The 25,413-nt window shown below is 35.6% G+C and overlaps 3 protein-coding genes across 3 annotated transcripts; 2 read left to right on the top strand and 1 right to left on the bottom strand.

Annotated features, from left to right (window-relative positions):
- Window positions 1–895: 895 nt before the first annotated feature.
- On the top strand, window positions 896–9,530 carry LOC131668592 (uncharacterized). The gene is made up of 4 exons (XM_058942890.1): window positions 896–1,001; window positions 6,081–6,138; window positions 7,826–7,981; window positions 8,155–9,530. Exons 2-4 carry the CDS (start codon window positions 6,091–6,093, stop codon window positions 8,320–8,322), a joined length of 372 nt encoding a protein of 123 aa, XP_058798873.1. The 5' UTR covers window positions 896–1,001; window positions 6,081–6,090; the 3' UTR covers window positions 8,323–9,530.
- A 159-nt stretch (window positions 9,531–9,689) lies between these two features.
- On the bottom strand, window positions 9,690–11,860 carry LOC131668591 (ankyrin-3-like). Its single transcript, XM_058942889.1, has one exon. The coding sequence runs from the start codon at window positions 11,715–11,717 to the stop codon at window positions 9,696–9,698; it is 2,022 nt and encodes a 673-aa protein (XP_058798872.1). The 5' UTR covers window positions 11,718–11,860; the 3' UTR covers window positions 9,690–9,695.
- Window positions 11,861–13,399: 1,539 nt separating this feature from the next.
- Window positions 13,400–25,377, top strand: LOC131668615 (E3 ubiquitin-protein ligase SMURF2). The gene is made up of 13 exons (XM_058942941.1): window positions 13,400–13,989; window positions 15,561–15,599; window positions 15,684–15,792; window positions 15,945–16,078; window positions 16,156–16,420; window positions 17,098–17,489; window positions 18,527–18,770; window positions 19,305–19,513; window positions 19,890–20,080; window positions 20,151–20,548; window positions 20,625–21,085; window positions 21,177–21,367; window positions 21,555–25,377. Exons 1-12 carry the CDS (start codon window positions 13,935–13,937, stop codon window positions 21,362–21,364), a joined length of 2,685 nt encoding a protein of 894 aa, XP_058798924.1. The 5' UTR covers window positions 13,400–13,934; the 3' UTR covers window positions 21,365–21,367; window positions 21,555–25,377.
- The last annotated feature ends 36 nt before the right edge of the window (window positions 25,378–25,413 follow it).

Raw genomic sequence — 25,413 nt, 5'->3', positions numbered from 1 at the left:
GAAATGGTTTTTCGTATCAATGAAAGTTATGATATTATGATAGAAAGAGAGGAGGAAGTATGACACAACGTTTTGCTCTTATCAATTAAGTCTATAAGTCGATAAGGCTATACACAGAGATGTTAGTTTCGAAAACGGAAGTCCAATTAATTCCAACGGTTGACTCACACTCAAAGGGATCTTGACACGTTTTGGATGTCGATCGAATACTTCCACATTTTAATGGAGTCAAACAAGAGTTGCGTTAAAAACATCTTGTATCGTAACCATTTTGCACATGGCTTTCCATTTCACTAGAAACAGCTCTTTTTTAACTTATTATTTACACTGGCAACTACGCCTACCAAAGAAATAATCGCTTTTGAATTAATAACAATACTACAGCTGTCATTTCCCCTTAGCTTTTATATAAATAAAGTAGTCCGCTCTCTACTTTTAATAACAATGGACTGAAGTATGACGTGTTCTTTACAAACAAAACACACGCGAAACATGAAAATAAACTTGACGAAAGCGCGCTTGCGAAAAGAATGAAAATGCCTGGCATACAAAATTAAATAGATATCAACAAGACTCTGAGCGTCCAGACAGTCAGACCGTTCAATTATGTATCCAGGGAATGAGTCATGCGCGCAATACGATGAATTCCAAGCAACAATTGCGAAGTTGCGAAAACTCGCACCCCTCTTCAAAGAAACGCAAGTCGAGCGCGTAAAATCGCAAAAATAGCCTTTAAGTAAAATTCTTTCTTCCTCGGAGAGTAAAAAAAGTGAGTGAGAGAGAGAGAGAGAGAGTGAGAGAAGGCCATTAAGAGAATCGGTAAAAAGAAAGCCTGAGCATTCTTATGGGCGGTGGGGACGAGCGACGCGCCGCGCGATGTGTGTGTACGTAAAGACGACGCTTCGGCAGTCGTTCTCCAGCCTGCGAGTCGCTAGCATCAACGAGCAAAGTGCAACGTTTTTTTCGGTCGTTTGCCGACATTAAGCTTCAATCGCAAGAACGTGAGTAAAATCGAACATTCATTAATGTTTTTTTTTAAGTGAGTTTGTTGAGTTTCAACGCGTAGTCCGGCCAGTTTTCATCGCACTTGGTATACATATATACTTACACCTGTTGCTCGTTTCGTGAGCGCGTCGCTTCTCTCTCGAGCGTGTTTTCGACGATATTCAAGCGGCGTCTCTTTCTGTCGCTTTCTTTTGCGGCGTAGTAAGCTTTCTTCGTCTCGGTGTCTGTGGTTTCAATTTTTTCGAGGATTGATTAATCATTTGGTTTTTTTTTGCACTCTACTTTTTCTATATCAAAATTGTTTTCATAATAATTGACTTATAACTTTATCGGTTGATTTATGCTGTCGTAGCCATGCTCCAAATTTGTGCGTTTTCGTTGCTCCAAAATTTTTTCACGTCTCATGTACAACTTTCAATTTAACAGTGTACATAGACTACTATACCATTGATTAGCACTTTGATAATAAACCACCATTGCGATAACACCTTTCTCTTATCAACATTCCATCCAAATTGGTAATAAACGGCGAAAAATTTGTTTTTCACTCGACTCAAGAGACAATATAAATCAAAGGTATATCGCCAACGATACTCAAATACGTTCATTGAAATAGAAAGCTAATATAATAAATCGGCTGTTATTCCTAATCACAACAACACACGCGATGCAGACGAAAAACTATAGTACGTAATAAATCGGAATAGTTTGGAGCAAATAAAAAAAAAACCAACACGAAAACTCATTTTTTCCGGAAAAAATAAAACGCGTCGAAGGGTCCAGACATTCCACTGGATAAAATTGTCCTTCGAAACTCTATATGGCAGTATAGTATCAATCTCACATCGAGCCCGACAAGTGTAACCCTTAAGGAAAAAGTAAATAAACTTTGACAATTTGTATTTTACGTAACGAGAAGGGCCGTCAGGTACATTCCAGAAAGTATGTAAACATCACAAGATAAATTTGAATATTCGCGCGTATATCGTCGAATTGCCGTTTAAACCACGCCTCGGTTGAACATCCTCCGTCCCCCGTTAACTTTCATCCGCTAATTATTGATTTAAAAGTACGTCGTGATTGAGCTTGGCAGAGGGGAGAGCTTTCGATATTCGCACATCTATGACTCGCAAGTCTAATCGAGTTGAAATCGTCAACTTCCTCTGCTGGAAAAGAAGTCGGGCGAACGCCGTTGCTCGGAGAGCGTGTATATATGGTCGTACGTGCTCGAACGTAAACAAGCTCGCCGCCGCCGCTTTATTTCTTCCAAGTCTAGCGCGCGCGTGTACGAGTATAGACGCTCCTCTCCGTTTCATTTCTTGGCGGCGCGACGCACCAACGCCCACTCGTCGGCTTGCGCTGCTTGCCTTCGCAAATCATCCGATACTTGCTCGCTTTGCATTATATATGGCCTTATCCCTCCACTCCCTTTTCCATCGATGTTTCTTGGGGTCGCTGCTCAACAAGTCCTTTGAACGCCAGTCCTACGATTCAACCAGTTTTTCTTTAATCCTTAAGGCAACTTTCTTGCGCTCTGCCGACAGGAGCATTTTTCAGGTTCATCGATCAATTCCCGTACTTCTTGTCGCGCGGAGGCACCTAGCGAGTCGAATAATTCTCACGTGACAATGTGAACCTCGAGCGACATGTTCATTGCCGCGAGTGTGTCTATACGCCAAAGAATGTTAAAAGAGCAATCATTTGAAATTAATTAGCAGAAAATCGTGTCCGACTTAATAATGATTTCATCGTTTATATTTGGTCGCGGCGATTGTCTCATCCTCTCGCTTTATTATTTACGCCGTTCACGTTGATCATATCATTAATATTTTTATGCGGAACCAATGTCAAACGAGTGAAAGATCGTTCTTTTTTATTTTTAAACGATCGCGAGCGCGAAAAGCAATTCGGCATTAAACTGCAATTAACCAAATGATAAAAATAAACGCGGAATAATGGTTAGTGTTTCCGGCGAGGATATATTGAAAGTTTTACAATCGAAGAAAGAGCCATATGGAATATTTAAGCTCTCGTGCGTTTTCCGTGATAGAATTACAAGCTATTTCGGTATATGTTTAATGCAAGCGTTAGGTAAATTGTTGGGATGATCGTCGATTGCCCAATTGCTTTTAATTACTCAACTTGTTCGTTGCACTTTTTTTCGAGCTATTGGCCAAATTATCCCGTTCGCCTAAGCATTTCCGACTCGATGCCTGCAGAACGTTCAGCTTGCAAATTTATGAATCTCGATTTGAATTAAAAATCCAGGCGATCCATTGAAAAAAAAGTCAACAGCATTGCGAAACGCCTTGCAAGCGAACGAGGCGAAAAATTCACGGTAACACATTCCAGCACGTAATCGCGGCCTGCACGCGTCATGGTGAACACACTTTACTCGGCATTCCAGAACTTCATCATGGTCGCGTCCGTCTTTGGTTTGGCAATCGAGTCATGCCTCGTATATACCGAGGAATATAGCATCATGTATGTGATTGATTCGATAAACTTTAGCTTACTCTCGCGTTTGTTTTCGAATTTCCGCAATGTTGAATGTTTTGAAAGTGCCCTTGCCGTTAACTTGTCATTGCTAATTTTAACCAGATGACTCGGATTCGGATCGAGCCGCTTCTAACTACTCGGTACTCGCTAACGCTATCGCAGTCTTATCAGCAGAAGTAAAATCGCTTATCATTCATTTCAATAATGCCGAAAAGTCGCGAAGTATTTCTCTCTCAATCAAAAAATGACGTTATGACATCCTACTTTCTCAATGCAGATTATATATTTCGATGAGGCTCGGCGCAATCACAATCGCTAAGCATCTCTCTGTGTGAAAGGCTGCTATGATAATATAACGACTTGATGCATCACTCGTGTTGATTCATATGTGCGAATATAAACCGTGACGAGCGCTTTATAAATCTTCCTCTTACTTTTTTTCTCACGTCGCAGTATCTACGAGTAGAACATGTAGTCGTCGTTGATCTCTAGCTAATCCACTATTTTCGCGCGAACGCTTTAAAATTCTTAGGATGTGGATATTCTTGGAGCATGGTTGCCGAAATAAAATAATGGTCTTTCGTGCAAATTTCGCGTGATCATCATTCACTCCGAACGATATGAAAGAAAATACCCGAAATTGCCGTAAATAATTTTGCCAATGCCGGCGCCCATCGATTCAAACACGCTCTAGAAATAAACTGTACAAGCTGAAACGTTTTCAGTAACTAGTTCTACAATTTGACCTACATTCAGCGTTGCTCGAAAAATTTACAATGAGTAAGTAAGATCTCAGTAGCTTAAGTATAATAATAAAACGCAGTTTAAGATAATTGGCACTCGAATTATTCTTCCCTCTTCCACCCCCCAGGAAAACAAAAAAAAATGTATTTCCTTGTCAGTCAAAGAAATCGTCTTAAGTCCTCATCGCCGCGCGAAGAAAAATATCCTAATTACTTAGGCATTGAATAGAAAGGTCAGCAACAACGAAAAGAGAAAGACAGCGTATTCGGCGCGAGGTTGTGGTTGCTTAATTACACCCTCCCGCGTACGTCATCGCACGCGTGAACTCGATGAAGTCAGGATGTTTCATTCGCGGTTACGAAAATAAATGCCAAGGCAAAGTCAAAAGAGCGCGACAAGGGAAAAGAAAAGAGAAGGCATTACGCGTAGCCCTGGCGCGTCGTTGTCCAAACTTATGCGCTTTCAGGCCGTTCAATAATAATTCTTTTCCCGTGCGCCCTGCTTCTTTTTATTATTCGATTTGCTAACACGGCAAGGTCGAATTCACTCTCCGTCATATCGTTATCGAGACTAGCGCCGCTCGCAAAGTTTCCTCTTATCGTTTCCTCGCATTTATAATTCCTCGGCTGAGTTACTACTCCCGTCTCGTCGCAAAAGTGTCCCCGCTTCTTTTGCCGTTCGCCGACGAGATGCGCCAGGCAAACCTCGTTGAATTATCGTTGCCGAGCGCTTCGCGTCGTTCAATCTCGCTCGACGGAACATTCTCCCGCGGTATCAGCATCCCGCGGCATTACATTAACCGCGAGCGGCGTACCAACTGGTCGGACGTTTCTGCGATACTTTTCAATGATTTCCAAATGACCTCGTGTCGCTCTCAACCAAAAGAAAAAAGAACATTCTTAGGCCAGTTTATTATGCCTATGAAAGATTCATATCTAGCGTGCATTCTGTGCCGCATAAGCTAGAAAATATTACTAAGGCGACTTTTAAAAAAGTATCCCGTCACTCCAGCGGGAGGGAGAAAAAGCTCGTTAACTCCGTGAATTTTAAGCGAAGCTACAGCGCGCGTGTGCGTGATACTTTTCGCAAACCCGGTTATTGCGCATACTCTCTCTTTTTATTTATGCGCAGTTGTATCGATCGAAAAGGTGGAGTTCGTAGTTCTTGTTATTTTTTTTTCTTGCGTCTCGACGTTGACCTACTCTTATATACTTGAAAGCTCGCATAGAATGGGGTTTATGTGGTAATGTGTACTACGTGGCGCTTTTGAATCCCAAATTACGTGATTCTTCTCGCTGATAAACAAATCCAGCTTTAGCGTTCTTGTTATAGCTTCGCGAGACAGGATGGATGGCATTTGCAATGCTCAGTTTGCCAATATAACTTAAACGTTTATTTCGTTTTCGAATTGGTTACGAGAATGTAAGTCAGCGATGTCGAATCAAAAAGAAATATGCATACAATTATTGACGATTTTTCATTGTATTTTTAATAAGAATCGCTCGTTTGTGTCGGACACATGAATCACAATAAGCATGAGTAATTGGTTTAAATATAGAGAGCTAAAATAGAGGTCTGCATTTTTCTTGAAGGCGCAGTCATCAAAATAAAAACTAGACTGAAATTTTTTTTTTAAAAGCTGCAATTTCAATTTATAGACTTTAACTCGTGTATTCAACCGAGCAACGTACGTCAATTGTGACGATTATGAAAAAAAGAAAAAAAATCGTAGGAATTTTCTTCCATGTCGGCTATGTGATGACAGCGTTTATAACTTGAAATATCGTATGACACCCACAGTTAATAATCTCTTGTCTTTTTTTCTATTACAGATAATCTAAAATGGCCATTGTCATCTCGAGACACACAGCTATTAAGCTCCTTGAGCTGGTGGGTATTTTTTCTAAGTATCTCCAACAATAGACACTCGCTTGATGTATAACGTCTGCATTCGATTTAGAATAATAGATAGTTGATGTATTCCGTATTTTGAATATTTTGATGATTAATGACTAATTAAGATTGATGGAATAAAGTGAGAATATTAGTAGCTATGATACTCAATTATATAATGACGACCAAATCACAGATAAAACTGTGAATCAAACGATAAGTTTCATAAATCAACACAAAGGAATTTCATAAAAAAACAAATGTTTCAGAATAACTTGCAATTAAAAATGATTATCGTTCTCTCGATCATTAAAAATTTATCAAATAAATAGAAAATGCATCTTACTTTCCAATTGTACAAAGTGAAATTTCTCTCATCAAGGATGCTGACCGCAAAGTCTAGCGTAAGAAGTCCGTCGTGGATATCCTTTATCAATTTCCCGTGTAAATTAACGTTATTATGAACAAAGAACGTTAAAAAAAATTATTTTTCCAACACGCGATCAAAGTGATAAACCGTGCGAGAGGAAGGAAGCGTGTCACGCGATTCTTTCTAATTATACGGGAAGTTCGCATAGGATGACTAATCTGTTATAGCCATATTAATCACAGAAACGTGCCCAAACGACTAGTTCCCACGCAAACAACCAATCAGACATTGGCATTTTTATACCCAACACTTCGAAAAAAAAAAAACTGAAGTGAGATAAATACGCGACGACGTCAGACGACAGATCGCGTGACGCTTTTGGAAGTGAAGGTCAGCAAAACTTTTACAAAAACAGCGAAGGATGACATCAGGTGTGGCTCGCTGTTTCATTGTGTAATCTGAACGTATACGGGGTCGTATTTTTGCTCGTAATATTATAAGGGACTGAGTGCATACTAATTATTGTTTGTTTACGAGGCGCTTTACTTTAATGTTATAGAGCATCGTATCTAATTTCAACAAGTTACTCAAATATTGGTTAAATTGATAATTGAGTTAGAAAGTCAAATACAAACGCTTTTCTCACGGATACCTTTAGTAAAAGTGAACTTACAATAACATTTAACTACTTTTTTTTAATATTCACGCAGAAAACTTCTTAAATCCATTGGAATTTGTACTCTTTGATTGAATGTGAATTCGTACATATTTATTATAACAACAGGCAAACATCGACTGAAAGGTGATCTGTGCTTGCAATATTTTTTAAACGGACGCACTATCCTTCCACGTATCCTGTGTGAGATTGTTATAGACGAGTATAATCATAAAGTATCTCCTTGGGTCACGTACGGCTGCTTTTTGAAATGATAATCCAAAAATTTGAACGCTTTCTTTTTTGCCAACAAACCACACGTTTGCTATTTGCCGAAGGAAAAAAATGCGGCGGGCACAAAGAATGCCAGTCTATTTAACGCGGGAGGTGTAAAATAGATCGCGTGGTATAGAGTCGGGTTCGATAACTGCAAATCATTTATTTATCTCGTCTCGACGCTCCATCCCATTAATCCCCATACGAAAATATGCGATATGAATTTAGATTGGAAAGAAAAAAAAAATAAAAGTTTGATGACTTGTATGTATTTATATCTTGAGTCTGCTCCCTTTTTCTGTAGTTTTCCTCTGTAACTAAGAACAATTGTAATAACTGACTGAAAACTTGATTGTTTCATGAATTTTTTTATACACTTGCAGGTTTTAGTATGTATCCTGATTGGGATTTATCTGAACGAACCGGCTGGCACCGTCAGTCATAGCTTTTTAGCTTCAGGAAGTTTCTTGGGCTATCTTATCATTCTCGTTGGTGTATTCGCTGGTGGAGTAATGGGCACTCCAGTCAACCGCCGTGTTGTAAGTATTCATTGTATAAACTATAGAGGATTGAGTATTTTTTATAAAAAAACTAAAAAACGGTCAAAAAGTGACTCGCTGCCTGATTATTATAAGTATATTAATACTTTATCTATAAGTACTTTTGTCAATATCACAACAGCATTTTATTGAAAACCAATGTATTTTCACAGGACTTGTTCTACTGCTTGATCGGTTGTGCTCTGTTCATTGCTGTTGGAGCAATCTGGCTTGACAAATACAGCGGAAGTGGCTCTCAGAAATCTATTGGCTACATTTCCATCATCGAAGGTGTTGTCTTCTTAGTCGACGCTGTTTTGGTCTTCAGAAACGAGCCATAAAGCGAGCAACAGACTAACCAAACAACCTCAACAAATCTATATACGATTTGCACCTCATTTTTGAAGATTAAGATATTCTACAGAATTTCTTTGCTAACTTGCTAAAATTATCAAATTTGGTATGCAATTATTAGTTGAAAAATTCAAGCAATAACACAAAAATTCTATATTTTTTGTTGCCATTGCACTGCCAGTGAAATCTTCTGATTTATAATACATTTAACGGAAAGTTAAAGTGATCTTCAAAAGATTTATAAAGTGTAATTATTGAATTACGCATGATTTTACTATACTTAAGAAAAATTGTCAACTAGAATGTCTTTCCGTAAGCGTTATCAAAAATGCATATTTATTATATAAGCACAGTGTCAAGGGGCTGCTGCCATTACCGGAACATACGGCCAGTAACTCTTAAGAATTTATTTTTGTATTTTTTCAATTAATCAATTTTTTTAATTTTCCAAAAAAAATATTGTAAAATATTATTCTTTTTCACCAATTGAACAATTAGCTTAGAAGTAAGTTCTAAAATAACTTCTGTCGAACAGTACAAACTTTATAATTTTACTATTGTGACCAATAAAGATCAATATTTTTTTACATTTATATAGCATGCTTTAGTGAATAATAATACCGAAGACCAATTAGAATAAAGATTAGCATGAACATCAACGTAGGCCTGAATATTCGGTTGTTCGCAGTCCCTTTCGTAAAGTAACTGTCAGTTCAATCGTATAATAATCGTCAAGAGTATTAAACTTCATTTATAAAGCTATTATATATGTTAACAGTAATATAAGAAATCATTTCTGTCATCGTGTAAATTAAGATAATTGTCATTTATTATTGTCGCACATTGTAGATTTTAAGTGCAATTTACTAAGAGGCAGTCAAGTTTGAAAATTGTCTTATGTCAATTTCAGCAGAAAAAATCAAGATATTTTTACCTTGTATACAAGCGTACATACTTTAATCCATCCGTTTACAGCACAATACTCAATTGATTTTTTGTACCTACGCAATGTCAATCGCGACATAGTTATGCCATACTTCTATATGATTATGAGTTACTCTAGTGTTGTAGTCGAGAACTGTTTATCAATTGACCCTTGAATTTCATCAATATAATCCACATTATTTGTGTTTTACTATTGTATATTTTTGATTGTAATACTGGCAGGCTTCAAGTAATAAATGTCCACAAAATTTAATATTATGAATTTATTGAAATCAGATATTTTTTTTAACTACAATTTTTTAATTGTAGAAATTTGACAAGTATTTCGAAGATTCAAACTTATATTAGTAGCCATGATTTTTAAGAACACAACATTTGAATTTATCGATTAAAAACAAATTATCACAGTCATAATTTAACAAAATTTTTCAAAAGCGAGCGCAAGATTACAAATATCTTCGTTTTTTAAATGGCTCAAAATGTTCTCCGAGCATGGATCTGGTAGTTCTAATCTTATAATAAAACTCAATTGTTCCTTCGCCGAATCTAATAAAATCGACCTAAGCAAACCTTTAACAAATTGTTTGATGATAATATTATTATACAACTTAAATTTCGAACTACAGTTCGATCTGACCGACTCTCTAAAACTCTTATTCTTCACTCTCACAGCAATCTCGTTAACATTCAAAAATAGTAAATCGTAAAATGAAGCATAGCGATCAATCATCGTAACTTTCAATTCGCGAACCTCGTCCTTACATTTGTCAAAGAATGACTGACCATTATAGTCCTGAATTACATCGATCATACAATTATACCTATTAAACTCTCTATTGATAATTCGATCCACGTATAACCCAGCAACTTCTAATTTTTGTATATGCTCCAATACCAAAGAAATCTTCTCTCTGTTAGACAGTACCGAACGTTCGGAGGCATAGCACGATACATCCATACTATTAATGTCCCCAAAATCCAGAAGGTGCCTGAGATCTGATGTACTACAATTCTCGAAGTGCTGCACATTCGAGAATTGTGCCATGTACCTCAGCATGAGTAATTCATTAGTCTTGGTAAGATTCAAATCAGACTTCCTCTTCAAGATCAATGAGATAATATCGAGGAAGTTCTCCATCTCAGTCAACTCAAAGTTACCACCAGGATCGCGTCGCGGTATCTTGTAATGAAAAAAGCAGACGTTCGCTACGTTCGCGTTATTGTCGAGTAGTGTTTTCACTGTTCTCGTGTAATACGACGAGATGGACATCTGAAGTGGGCTTTGACCCGATGAGTTTTTGGCATCAATTTCCACGCCGTACTTACACAATAAATCAACAATCTCGGATTTGTCATCGTCGGTCAAGTCGCGGTCTTTGCTCGTCAATGCGCTGCCGCTGTAACTCAAGAAGAGTTTCTTGCCGTCGATAAGCAGATGCAGTAAATTATCTCTGCTCTCGTTGCAAAATTTTACGTTCACGTCATGTTGAATGAGTATGTAAAACTTTTCTCTCTGTATTTCTCTGACTGTTCGACACATCTCATCATAAAATTCATCGCCAGCGTCGCCGTTCATTCTCTCGTTCATGGCATTCCTAATTTCGCCACAATGATACTTGAATACGCTAAATAGCGGTGGAGTATCGCTAGCATCCAGAGCTTCGATATTCGCTCTGTATCTTAGCAGCAACCTTACGATATCAGTCTGATCATTAGCAGACTTCACTATGCGCATAATGTCCTCGGGAGTTTCAACTTTGCCATTCTTGATCGCATCGCAAATTTTCTTATAATTATACCTACAAGCCAAATGAAGTGGTGTCCTCTTGAACCGATCTTTGGCATTGCCATTCGCGCCGTATCTCAGCAATAACTCAGCCACTTCTAAATTTTCATTTTTCACCGCCAAATGCAAAGGTCTGTAGTAGACGTAGTCTTTTCCATAGAAGCATTTCTCCAGGTAAACATTGGCGTTAACACCTCGCATCAGAAAGGCATTGGTTACCAGCCAATTGTTCCTCACGCAGGCGATATGAAAGTGCGACAAACCGTAAACAGTGAATGGGTTCATTTTGCCGTCGCACTGCGCCAATAGCAGATCTATCATGTCTACGTTACCCAATGCGAACGCCAAGTGCAGAGGCGTTTCCTTTTGAGAGTTGACGACGTTTATTTGAGCGCCAGCAGATATCAAGATACGCGCAATGTGAATGTCGTCGATGCAAACGACGATGTGTAATGGACTGTCGGCATTTTTGTCCACGTCCACGTCGTTCACGGGACAACCCTCGTTCAGCAACCAGATTATGGTACCGTGATCCTTCTGAGCGATTGCTTCTTTCAGAGATTCGTATCGTGATGGACGAACGCTGTCGCTTGTTAACGTTTGTTGACTATCATTTTGGCGATACGGTGGTAAAACGTAATTGCCGTTCATTATACTGAAAGCTGATCGATGAAAGATTATCGGTAAGACTGGAATGCACCAGCTGCCGGGAATTCTGTAGCTTTCGTATGTCGGATCTGTAAAATCTTTAATTATCACGTCATTGCCTTGCGCGAAGATAAATGCACAACTACGTACATAAAATTTTTAAATAAACATTATACTTTCTCTGTGCGTCAACCACTTTTGCACAGTCATCGATTCGATATAAATAAATAAAAAAGTAACAGCGGTCCAACTATCTTATTTATTTCGATTAATGAATCTGTAGCATTTGAGAGTATATAATTAAACTTAAGGTCAAGTTCTAAACGAAAATACTTTGAACTCATTTGCGCGGTAATTTCGATATGCCTGTGCAGCGGCTTCGACTTAGACCTACATATTTTTTTAAGGAATGGTTTTAAATTAAGTCAGAAGTTTCAGTCATACGTCTTAAAAAAGTTTACTGATTCGACGTTTCCTTATTGAAATAGAAATCCACTTTAACTTTGACATAGTTTTGTTTGCTTGTCAATCATTTAATTGCAATTGAAATAAACAAATATGAAAGTACTTTATGTATATTACATAAATTTATTGTTAGAATTTTGATCAATTCAATGTACTCGTATATATCCTAGCATACTAATTTTTTAAAAACGCGAGGTACAAATAATTTAGCGTTTATTTTAATAATCAAGTTGAAGCGAAATGCCCAAACACAATATACGCAAAAGATAGAAAATTGAATAAAAAACTCACCTTATGTAAGCGATTAACGACGTATCTGATTGTCATAGCACGCGATCAAAAAAGAATGAGCTTCGAAATGCAGCTTGCGATTATAGCCACCAGGCAGCGCGTTTTTCTTTTGTATATTATTATTTTATCAGCCACAGCAATTGTAAATTTTTTCAATCGAATCTTCGTTAATTCTCCTACGCATATGATTCTACACTCCCTTTTTTGACACTCAAAAAAGACGAAATGAAAGATTTCAACCATACTTAACTGCGCGTGCCTCGATAAAGAGATGACAATTGAATTTTTTAGATTTTCGGGTAAACATAGAAAACTCAAAACAAATCGAGGGCGGCTGATCTGGAATTAAATATGGTGATGCCGTTTATCGCTTTTTTTCAACGGTAATAAAATTTATTCGAAAAGAGGTATCAGAGTATAGCCTTTTTTTAGTTTTTACATAGATTCATCCTGCGTACATTTGACAAATTTTTATACTATACATTTCCTCCCCCTAAAAAACACGAATTTTCTGTTAGATTAGATACCGAATTCGTATTAAACTTGATATTTGTTAACTTAAACTTAAAAAGGAGATATACAATTATTTAATGTTAGCGAGCTAAAAGCATATTGAAACGTGCATTATCTACGCTTGATTATTTGAGCAAGCGTAAGATAGTCGTCAGTAAGGCACGGCATCAATCAAATACATTTTAATCAAATATATATACTCCATTCCTATATATATTTATATTACTTAGAATTTTATTATATATTATATTGTATTATGTTTATCAGTTTTTCGTAAATCAAATAAACTGAAAAGTGGTTTGCTCGACTACAAAATTTAATCAACTGAAGTACGGAAATAAAGAAATAAATATTCAAAAAAAATGTAAGTTATTGATAAGAACTGGATGATAAAAAACTGTCAGTGAAATTCATTTAATATTCAAACTTTTTTCGTCAGAGCATTTAAATGGCTGCGGACATACCACGTGACCTGTGAATTTCACAGAGTCGACTCGTCGCGTAGATACTAGGTACGATATATGTGTGCGTACAATGCACTGCATTCTCGAAAGTAGAAAACTTCATTGACGGAGCGCCAGACATCAGTAGCCAGCTCTGTCTGTCTGTGTGAGAGACTGCATATATTGTTGCAGTACGGCGGGCAGCAGCACACTACATACTACATACTGCATAGTCGGAAGAAAGAAAACATTAGTATGTGTGTGTGTGTGTGTATGCGTGCGTTGCCGTGTTGCGCGTAAGTGTAAGTAAAAGAGGGAGAGAGCGCGGGTGTGCGTGTGCGCGCCATTATACATACCACAGTTCTCGGCTGATCGTCGTCGTGGTCGTCGTCGTGGTCGTCGTCGTGGTCGTCGTCGTCGAAACTTTTATTTACGGCGGCGGTGTGTGCACGACGCGACGTGCGTGTATGCAGTGCCTACAGGAGGCCGTCTCCAATGTGCCTCGAGGATGTCGAACCCTGGCGGTAGCAGGAGGACCGCGGCGACCAAGATCCGCCTAACGAGTAAGTCTATTGCTTCGGCAATTTTTTTTAAAGAGCCATACACCTCAACGTACAGTTTTTTTGCTCAATCCGTTCGTGTGTCCCTTCCCTCGTTGTCGCGTTCCCCCGATGCTATTTTCAATATGGCTGCACGAGCACCTTCGCCGAGGAATATACACGTTCTGCTTGGCCGACGCTGCTGTGGCTTTCCTTTTTTTTTACGTTGCACTACCGTTGATTAACGAGGCTTTATTGGCTTTCCACTTTAATGCAATCCATGCATGGCTTTTTGGAGCCTATATGTGAACACTCAAAAGAAGATTTGCATTTTTTTAGTGTGATTACAATTATTTTGTTACAGCTAAATAGTGGTATATTGTTTGATTCCAAAGTGTTTTTTTTTATTAGTTCACGGTGATATTAATACAACTAGTTTGCTTGGAGGATCATTCAAGCTGCTTGTTAATCAGCGTTGATTGGAACTGATTGATTTTCTATTTGAATTTGAGGCTTGTGCTGAGTTTCAAGCTTTGTACATTGTGATAATGTGATTTCTCTTGACATCTATTCAGTGCAACCTTACTTTTTGGCTATTGTACTTCTGTTAAGCTTTCAAAGTGTGTACACTGGAGTAGATTTTAACAAAATGATTTAGAGCAATGCAAGTGACAGGTTCATTCAAGACATAGCTGTGATTAAGCTTGATTAGATCTGGTAATTCAGAAATTTTATAATTTATTTGCTCTAACAGGGAGAATTGACAATTTTGTAATTCTTATTCTTTTGTTTTCCAAGTGATTGAGGTACCATTGTACTTTCCAGTTGATTCTTTTAATTTATTTGTCAAAGTATTGATAATAATTACGCAACCATATATTAATAAGTATATTGCAAAAAAAACTTAATCTAGTATTACCTTATTTATAATTGTTTGAATTTACTTTTAAAACTAAACTATTATGTTGAACTACTAATAAAGTCAAATTCATAAAATAAAAAATTTTGCAATTCAAGTGCAATCATGTTTATTATTCCCTAGCAGCACATAGAATTGTTTGCATGTGATTATAAAGAAAGATAAGGCTTCATTGTTATGCAGATTAAACATCTTATCTTGTCAACTGTAAATTGTTCTCATCAGCTTATTCTTAAAAAAATTAATCTTATTAATCACCTGATACCAAGTCCTTAGAATCATCTGTGAATAGACACCAAATGTAGTGTGGTAACTTAAATACAACGTACTTTGGTTCCCTAAACTTGGCTGTAAATGAAGTTTAATTAATGCAGCTGCCAATTGAATTTATTTAAAGTGGGAGAGAAAGAGAGAGAGAAAGAAAGTACTTGCTGGGTTTAAAAATGTCGTCGTTCTTTCTTAATTGATAACTCTGCAACCAGATCATATTTTTTTTTCCTTCTCTCAACAGTGCTTGTTCCATTTTCTCTTCATACATTTAACTGGATGTGCTGATTCTCATTATTCTTTTGTCCATCAATGATGTCTTCAAATTTTACAATAGTTCATGCAAAATAATTCTTTGTTGTCAAAAAATTAATTTTATTTCTGCTAACGTAGATTTTTTAAATTTCAGTCTTGTGTGCTCGTAACCTTGCAAGAAAAGATCTATTTCGTAAGTAATTCTGTTGCAATTTCTTTATGCTATGTAATTGTTTAGAATGAAAAACTATAGATGTATAAATTATTTGCATTGTAGGTCTGCCCGATCCTTTTGCCAAAATTACTGTAGATGGTTCTGGCCAGATACACAGCACAGACACATGCAAAGCCACTCTAGACCCAAAGTGGAATCAACACTATGATTTGTGAGTATAAATAAACTTTGTAAATATATAATGAAAGAAGAAAACACATCTTTGTTTTCAATTCAGCTTCAACTTTGCTCTATAAATAAGTAAATAGAAAGTGATGACATTTATAGTTCAAGGATTAATAAATGATTTTTTATGCCATTCAGATACATTGGAAAAAATGATGGCATTACTATATCAGTGTGGAACCACCGCAAAATCCACAAAAAACAGGGTGGAGGCTTTCTCGGATGTGTGCGAATTTTGTCCAATACCATCCAAAGGCTCAGGGATACTGGCTGTAATAATACTTTATCATTGAATTATTTTTTTCTCGTTGTTAATTGAAAATATTAATATAATTTTTGATTCGCGAAGATCAACGGTTGGATTTATGCAAGGCTCACTCGGACGATTCGGATATCGTGAAGGGGCAAATCGTAGTGTCGCTGTTATCGCGAGATGGTCACAACGGTGCAATAAGCAACACCGTTGGTCACAATGCTGTGGTTGACATGCTTGGTGACCTTAGCTGTCCTACGGATTTGCCAGATGGTTGGGAGGAAAGGCGAACTCAGAGCGGTCGACTCTATTACGTCAATCATTACACGCGTACTACACAGTGGGTCCGTCCGAATTCGAGGTGAGTTTAGCTTATTGAAAATTAATTTTTTTCACTCAAAGCTTTTTTGGCTTTTAATTAATTTTATGGAGTTGTCATGATGTAAAATTCATATATAAAAACACCTTGACAAATCATTATTTCAATATTACATCAGAAAATATTTTAATTTTTTAAAAAATTTAGCAAATGTGTATTCTTGCAAAAATATTCGACTAGTTTGTTGATGACTTAAATTATTATCAGAGGTCATCAAATATTTCAAACGCCATTAAAAACTATATATTAGTGATTTATACAACGATATTTTGTACTTGCAAATATAGAATGACATAAACGTGTTATTCGAATTTTAAAAGTAAGCTCAGAGGAAAAAAAAGAAAAATATTCATTCAACTTTAAAAAATCTGTTGAAGATAATTTTGTTTCGTGTTATGTAGAAACTTTTGTTGTTGGAAAGATTCCAAACGTTTCAAAATAATAAATTTAAAAAAATCTGTATCCGTTAAACTCTATTTGAACGTGTGATTTATTTGAAATATTTAAAAAACAAAAATAGCTCATTAGATGTTTTAAACCTCATTCACATCGGACATTTAATTAAGCGTCAACTCATTAAAGATAAATATAAAAAAATCCATTTTAATCCAGAATCTTAACACCGTGACCTCTCGCTAAATCAATAAACGTTCTTTTAGGCCAAACAATGCAATAATTCCAACAACGCCAGAGCCACCGCCAGTGCTACCTTGTTCAGACCCAGCACCAATATCACCATCGAGTTTACCACCAAGTAGTAGTAATAGTCCAGCCGAAAGTAATCCAGCATCAAGAGAACTGGAATCGCTTGGCTCACCGGCGCAAGATACCTCCTCAAGTACACCAAACCCAAGAGCTGTATCATCGGCAAGATCGAGTCGACGTACCGATGAACAAAATGGAAATCAGCAACAAAGCAATGGAAGCGCGAGACCACAAATCAATGGAAGTCAAGCGAGGAGGCCAAGTCGACCCAATAGAAATCGAAATAGTGGAATTATGGGTGAGAGGAGGACTGATGTGCAACCTCTTGATTTACCTCGGGGTTATGGTGAGTTTGAAACTTTAATATAATCATCATTGCTATTAGAGCGTGTCGAGTATGAGCGAAAATGGAAAGTCAATGAAAAAGTAGAAATTAAGGTATACAAAGAAAATTCTATTGGAATTTTTCGACGTATATGGGTAATAATTGAAAGATACTTATACATTCTGGTACGAAACATTTTTTTTATCGAGATTATTATCTCCCAGACGACGATTCTATTTTACAAATTAATATAACGTAGGGAGATAGAGAGAGAAAGAATAATAGCGCGGGCGTCGTGAGACATCTGCAATGTGATTCACTTTCAAAACATCCACTTGCATATTTATACGCAGTTCGATCAATGAGCAATCATTTGCGTATGCATGTACATGTATGTACATTTTTGTAAAGTAATCTTAATTGGTATATACACCTACGATTACAATATTTGCATCGATTTTTATTTTACGGAATACTATTTTTTTAATCGTTTTTCACCTGCTTTGAGTAATAAAAATTTTTTACGATTCAAATGCTAAAAGTTAATGACATGATTCACGACACGATACATTAGCGAAACATACTGATAATACATGTGATATGCGTGTTATGATAGTTTTTCAAACTCTCGGTAACAATATTTAGTTCTCATAACAATCAAGTTAGCACTAAGTTATTGCAATATTTATAACGCAAAGAAAACGTGTGATAACTTGTGTGATTCCTTTCTATTTATTGAGATCATTGATAAAAAGAGTTCTCTCCGAATGAGAGCGCGCGCTCATTCTGTTTTTGTAGATTGCTGTTTTTATTATTTGGAGAACGAAAAAAAAGTCAACGCGTTAAAATCACTCGAAGTAATGTAAATTGTGCTTGATCAGATAATTTTTTTGTAGAAAAAAATGCATCTGTGAAATTTATCGGTATATAAGTTTCAAATGTACACAACAAAGTGTTAAATTTTTGTTGAATCAATTGCGCTAAGCATTTTTTCCATTCAAAACGTATTTATACCTGCGTATCCGGTATGCGCATCTACAACAACAAACGTCTTTCAGAGATGCGAAAGACGCAGCAGGGTCAGGTGTATTTCTATCACGTGCCAACCAGTACATCAACGTGGCATGACCCTCGTATACCTCGTGATTTACCAGCCAACGAATTGGATTTGGGTCCATTACCGAGTGGCTGGGAGATGCGTCAAACACAGAGTGGACGGGTTTACTTCGTAGACCACAACAATCGCACTACTCAGTTCACCGACCCTCGCATCTCTACGCAAATCATCAATAATTACTTAAAGTGAGTCACTGATGAATATGGTTGCACGTTTTTCTGGGGAAACGAAATTATTTGGGGGAAAACTTTAGTAGATGATTTTGATGGGTTTTTCATTTGATGGTGACGCATAATTTTAGAAAAATAAGTGTGTTACAGGGTGTGATAAATATGTAGAATTACGAGTATCGTATAATTAATTAATCGGGTGCTTCAAATTACTCGAAAGTAGTAAATCAATGCCATGAATTTTTTTTTAATAATGATAAATTTTATTCCATCAATACGTCATTTAGCATGTGGTGCTGTGTGCGTGGAATTTCATTTATTAATCGTAACATGATTGATTTTTAACTAATAAAAAGATATTCAGTAATCTAGTTCAATACTAAAAATAAGATAAGCCGACTAACAAAGGATAAAGCGCAGTAAGTTTGTGTCAAGATATTCGCGACAGCACACACGTCCTTCATTAATTATGATCAATATTTATACATAAGTAATGCATTACTCAATGATAGTTTCGCGTTTTCACGAGCAACTTAATTGGTATTACAGGCGCCAAAATGGCCAGCCAGTGGATCAACAGCAACAGCAGCAGCAGCAGCAAGCTAATAGTAATAATCCATCGACGCCTGCGAGAACAGAACCGAATGGATCAACAAGGCCAGCAGCTGCATCACCTCCACCACCACCTTCTACGCCACAAAATGCTAATCAACAAAGGCCCAGAGGTGATGGTGCGAGCAACAATAATACTCCAACGAGTAAGACTGATAGTTTTGTTTACAGTGAGATTGTACTCTTTTCAGCAATGTCGAATGATTTTTCATTTTTTTCGTTTCGGGAATTCAATTGCTTCACTTTTCGAAGTTATCGATTGCTTGGAATTTTTAGTGTTTGAAACATGCATATCTAGTGTAAATAAACATTTTTACTTTAGTATAATAGATAGCCGAGTTATTATTTCGAATTGTTTTTATCGATATTTTTGTCTTTCGTTTTTATTTTCTTGTTCTTTTTTCTTTTTCGTTTTTAAAACACTAGTCACATTTGGCTATTTAAATAATGTTTTTGAAAAACTAAAAGCTTACAGAACAAAATATATAAATTATTATTATAAATAAATAATGGTTATTACAGCCGAAACTCCGTCCACTCCAAATGGCCAAACGGTGTCAGATTTGCCAAAAGAGTTGATGGAAAGCGAACTTCTTCCAAAGTATAAACGAGATTTAGTTGCGAAGTTGAAGTGTCTGCGAGCGGAATTGAATGCGCTTCAGCCGCAGACGGGACATTGTAGATTGGAAGTGTCAAGAAACGAAATATTCGAAGTAATTAAACATCTTAAACGATGGTAACTATATTTTACCAACTCTAATTATTCATGCATTTGAATTGTAGGAATCATATCGACTAGTAATGAAAATGCGACCAAAAGACATGCGTAAACGTCTGATGGTTAAATTCCGAGGTGAAGAAGGACTTGATTACGGTGGCGTAGCTCGAGAATGGCTCTATCTACTATCTCATGAGATGCTCAACCCGCAGTACGGCTTATTTCAGTACTCGAGGGATGACAATTATACGTTGCAGATCAATGCTGATTCCGGTATCAATCCGGAGCATCTATCTTACTTCCATTTTGCTGGTAGGATTATTGGTATTGCTGTGTTTCATGGTCATCACATCGACGGTGGATTTACCACACCTTTTTACAAGATGTTGCTAAATAAGGCCATAACCTTAAATGATATCGAAGGAGTTGATCCGGAGCTGCATCGAAGTTTAACTTGGATGCTGTGAGTTATATTTTTCAGAAATTGCTGTACTTCAAACAATCAATTTTTAAAACAATTATATCATTCATCTTTACAGAGAAAACAGCATAGATGGTGTACTTGACGCGGCATTCTCAGTAGAGCACAGCAGTTTTGGCGTCCTAAAGAACCACGAACTGAAGCCTGGTGGCAAGGACATTCCAGTAACGGAAGAAAACAAGAAAGAATACGTGCGTCTGTATGTCAACTATCGCTTTATGCGTGGAATAGAGCAACAGTTCTTAGCCTTACAAAAGGGCTTCCATGAATTGATACCTTCGCAATTGCTTAGACCTTTCGATGAACGCGAATTAGAACTCGTCATCGGTGGTCTTGGTACGATTGACATCAACGACTGGAAGCTAAACACTAGATTGAAGAACTGTACGCCCGATACGCCTGTAGTTAAGTGGTTCTGGCAAATAGTCGAGTCGTATGGCGAAGAAATGCGAGCAAGACTCCTTCAATTTGTTACTGGTAGTTCGCGAGTTCCACTGCAGGGTTTCAAAGCTTTGCAAGGTAATATTTTGGATATGCTATGTATTTATTGATTTTTATTACAACTCTAAAAATTATTTTTATAATTTGTATTCGTATGATGTTTTTAAAGGATCAACTGGAGCTGCAGGTCCTCGTTTATTTACAATTCATGCAGTAGATGCTCCGAGTGAGAATCTACCAAAGGCGCACACTTGTTTCAACAGAATTGATATACCACAAAGTTATCCAAACTATAAAAAAATGCTGGACAAGCTTACACAGGCAGTAGAAGAAACTTGTGGTTTTGCTGTTGAATAACTTGTAAGTATAAACTTTGATAATATTGAAGTTTTGTCTTGTACCCAGTTTAAACCATCGTAATTTCAAATTTAATTTAAATAGTAAACAACGCGCAGCTAGTTATTTTAAAGTACTTACTGTAACAATTACTTTATAATTATGTTGTTGATGATCGTGAAATAATGAAAATGTCATTTTACAATTGTAGGTGGTTGCATCTGGCGCAGCCAACATGTTTATTGTCGCTAACATAAAAAATAACTATCCTTGCACCTATCTTACCGAAGCATAAACTTCGCAGCGCTCCATTGCACTGGATTATTGAATAGGTAAATTAAAACCGATCGTCGATTTCGTTGACGCAGATGCAATTATCATTGTAAATATTAATTAAAAAATGAGAGAGGGACAAGTGAAGTATGAAGCGCTTCATATATATATATATACACACGACTCCACGAACATTGCACAAGACATCTGTATTCATCTCTTAAATTTTGAGAAAAAAGTCAGAGTTGCTCGGCGACCTTAATCGAGTAAATATAATTTCATAAAGAGAGCCCGATACGAAAGTGCTCTACTGCTCGAATTCAGTTATTTTTAAGAATCTATATTCTAAATTTGTATTCTTATGCTTTACCGGGACACATTAATATCATAATTTTTTTATGGAATAAGTTTTAAAAGTTTTTTTTAATTCGGTTACTATCAAAACTCTTTATTACTTTTGAATGTGCTAATTTAGAATATTTTATGAAATCTTACATTTACTGTTGAGAATGCGATACTGTCTCCTATTTTGTATAAATGTTTTGAGCAAAATCCGTAATTTATCAGATAATGAAAAATGAAAGTTATAAAATAATAATGAGAGTGTCCTGTTCGCCTTATTCATGTACAAAAATAAAGAGGAAAAAAATCTTATCGAGCTCACACTAAACATATCTCCGTTGTCGCTTGCCCATCACTGAATGTGCTTCATATACACTGTTCGTTGAAAAGACAAATAAAAGGAATAAATAATTTATTCTGCTACTGAATATTATGCGAAATATCGATCAAGGCGTAATGATATGCACAGTCAATTAATACTATGTAATTTAATATCCACTTGTTGAGTAACAGTTTTATAGCGTTGGAATTTAAGCAATAAAGACCAGCAGAAGCACCCAATGAAAAGTGCTTCAAGAACATGAAAGCTGTTTCAATTAATTGATAATTTGTAATGGTAAATTGTATTAATATAATAAGATATTCTTGGAACAAAATTATAAGACTAGAAAATTTATTGATCGTTGGTATGCTTAGAAATTGCTAAAACATTGTTTTGAGAATTTATTAAGCAAGCATTGAATTGTATAGCTGCAAGAATATTTTTTAAAAGTTTTTATTTGTAAAAATTTTTAAATAATATAATATAATTTTCTAAATTTCACTAATTAGGAAAATGTAAATGAAAAAGCAATACATTGAGGATCAATGAATTTTTAAATAAATATTTTGAACTTTTGTTATGAAATTATATTTTGTACATATATATTTCAATTTAGGTTAATTGATTATATGATACAAAACGTGTGACTGAATTTTACAATTTCTATTGACATTTGAATTGTGAATTATCCAGCATAAGAAAACCGATAACTGAATGTCACATGCCTCCATAAAATCTACAAATATTTTACAAAACCACGTTGATATACGCATATACGCGACTCGATAGCTGGAAAGAACATGGCGCATGCCAAAAAGATGCTTATACGTGTAATTATTACAAATATTGTAAAATTGACTTAATTTGATTTTACCAATAAATGGAATCTGAATTTGAGTTTTTGTTATGGTTAGAAAAATTAAATAGTTTTCAGTATAAGCTTCTTCTTGGAAAAAATTTTTGTAAATAAGTTTTGAGAATGAAGCGTGATGTGTTTACAAAATAAGAAACAAAAAAAACATTGGTGTGTTCCTTCGCCTACTAAATCGTTCAGTTAGCAAGACGTAACAGCGTAATTAATTTTTATTACGTAGATAAAAACTAAATTTAAGGGTTAATAATTAGAAAATTATTGAAGTGAAGATACGATGTACATTAACTTTAATTCAAATTTCAAAAAACTAAAAGAAAAACACTTTCCACGAGAAAAAAAAACAGACATGAGATCCGATTAAAATAGTATGATGATTGTATGTAAACATTTTTGTACTGCGTCGACGAAAATAGTCCTTCAATGTGAAGGCTCATCGTGCTAAGCTTGTTTTTTCGCAAATTTCTTTCATTGACTGGCACTTTTTAAGCGACCTGTGTCGTCAAATTATTAAATTGTTTGTATTGACAAGACTAATTCTTACAATTTTTTTTAAACGATAATTTTTTTTATGTACATACATGGATGCTTTAATTATTACATGTTTTTAAATTTCTGAATACCTTATTCATCTTCATTCAACATATCAAGTTTTCTAAAGTCTTTTTGGTAAGCAAGGCAGCTATAATAGTTCATTTGCGTCTATAGGATAACTGTTAAATTCTAATTTCATGAGTAAGCGGTTGTGTATTCAGAACTTTTTTGGCAAATAAAAAAACAAGAATATCTGTGACCTGTGATACAGAAGAAAGAGCCATGAATCAGACAAGATTTCAATGGTGCGATAAGTGATTTCATCAATGAGTTAAGACATACGGTGAGGCTCTCTCTATTTATCCTTCTTTTTTCTGTTTTATTTTTTAATTTTGTTTTGTAAAAAGATTTTCAAGTCTGCGTTTGGATAATGATGAGAGTCTTGAACACGAGTGCCTTGTTAAAAAAAATAAATGAATAAAAAGAAACAAACAATTATGACATGAAAAATCGTCATATCAATTGATGCTTTTAGCTCCATAATCCAACGAACAGACCAATTTATATAGCCTTATATAAATGCTTTTTCTCCCGCAAAACTTTCAAAAGCGAAGAGAATACTGTAATTGAGAAAGATGATACACGTGTGTATCTAATATAACTTTATATATACTGACTTTAATGTTAACAAACCTTATACGATCGGTGTAAATGGGAGACAACAAAAGAAGAAAAGTTGTAAATGCACAAAATATTGTCAGATCGACAGTCGGAAATCAAAAGTCACAACGATATTCGTATTTTTTGTTATTCCTTTGTCGATTCGTAAAATTATATTATTTTAATTAATGTTAATTCTTTTCAAGCTTATAAAGGTAATGCTACACCTTTAAAAATGAAAATAATATATACAACATGTTTTCTTCTAAACATTTATCAAGATGATTATTAATAACCACATTGCTGATAACAAAGTAGATCATAAGACCATTGTAAAGTTCAAATTTATTGTTTGTATATTCTAGAAAATGTAGCATTAATTTTATAAGAAATTAACTTCTTTTATTGTATTGATTGAACATTACATTTTGTACGAGAATATTTAACTCGGCACAAAGTGCAAGTGCAACTGCCATTATACGTATTTTTCGTTTTTTTTCTTAGTAACTTGCTTGATTGAAGGTTCACCTTTTATTCTGTTCTTTTATTCTGTTCTTTTTTTCCTGCACCGATATCGCAATGATGAAAAATTAAAATAAAAAAACAAAAATATAACATGTGGCCCAGCTATTCTAGGCGGTAGCTTCGTATAATAGGCCGATTAAAAGGACTGAGTATATAACTTTAGCATGTTCTTTTTATGTAGAGTAAAAAAGTAACAATAATTTATATATATAAATAAAACTCGTAAGCGTTTTTATGCGACTCGTTTTTTTGTGTTTTATTTATCGTATTGCTGTTTTTTTTCGTAGGATTTTTGTGTACTTTTACCTGAAAGGGTATACTATAAACAGATATAAAATGTGTATTATACGATTTGCTAATCTTTTGTTGAAAAAACAAAAATAATACCTGTTGTAAATAGTAGGTATTATATATCACCCAAATTGTTTTATAACTTACATTCTTTTTACAAAAGTACAGGAAATAATGAAATGTATTTAGATTATTTTCAATAAATTGTTCTTTATCGACTGAATAGATTGTTTTACTCTTCATTTATAATCC

Source organism: Phymastichus coffea, unplaced genomic scaffold (genome assembly GCF_024137745.1).
Source record: "Phymastichus coffea isolate CEN01 unplaced genomic scaffold, Cenicafe_Pcof_1.1 PCOF00081, whole genome shotgun sequence".
Lineage (NCBI taxonomy): Eukaryota > Metazoa > Arthropoda > Insecta > Hymenoptera > Eulophidae > Phymastichus > Phymastichus coffea.
The sequence above is the reverse complement of the archived record's forward strand: the minus strand, read 5'-3'. Positions and strand labels throughout refer to the sequence as shown.

Excerpts from the sequence above, each read along its gene's own strand:
- LOC131668592 (XM_058942890.1), top strand. The coding sequence starts at position 6,091 with ATGGCCATTGTCATCTCGAGACACACAGCTATTAAGCTCCTTGAGCTG. Across the intron at positions 6,139-7,825 it reads CTATTAAGCTCCTTGAGCTG|GTTTTAGTATGTATCCTGAT; the intron begins GTGGGTATTTTT and ends ATACACTTGCAG. Across the intron at positions 7,982-8,154 it reads CTCCAGTCAACCGCCGTGTT|GACTTGTTCTACTGCTTGAT; the intron begins GTAAGTATTCAT and ends GTATTTTCACAG.
- LOC131668591 (XM_058942889.1), bottom strand. The coding sequence starts at position 11,717 with ATGAACGGCAATTACGTTTTACCACCGTATCGCCAAAATGATAGTCAA.
- LOC131668615 (XM_058942941.1), top strand. The coding sequence starts at position 13,935 with ATGTCGAACCCTGGCGGTAGCAGGAGGACCGCGGCGACCAAGATCCGC. Across the intron at positions 15,600-15,683 it reads TGCAAGAAAAGATCTATTTC|GTCTGCCCGATCCTTTTGCC; the intron begins GTAAGTAATTCT and ends TTTGCATTGTAG. Across the intron at positions 17,490-18,526 it reads TGATTTACCTCGGGGTTATG|AGATGCGAAAGACGCAGCAG; the intron begins GTGAGTTTGAAA and ends AACGTCTTTCAG.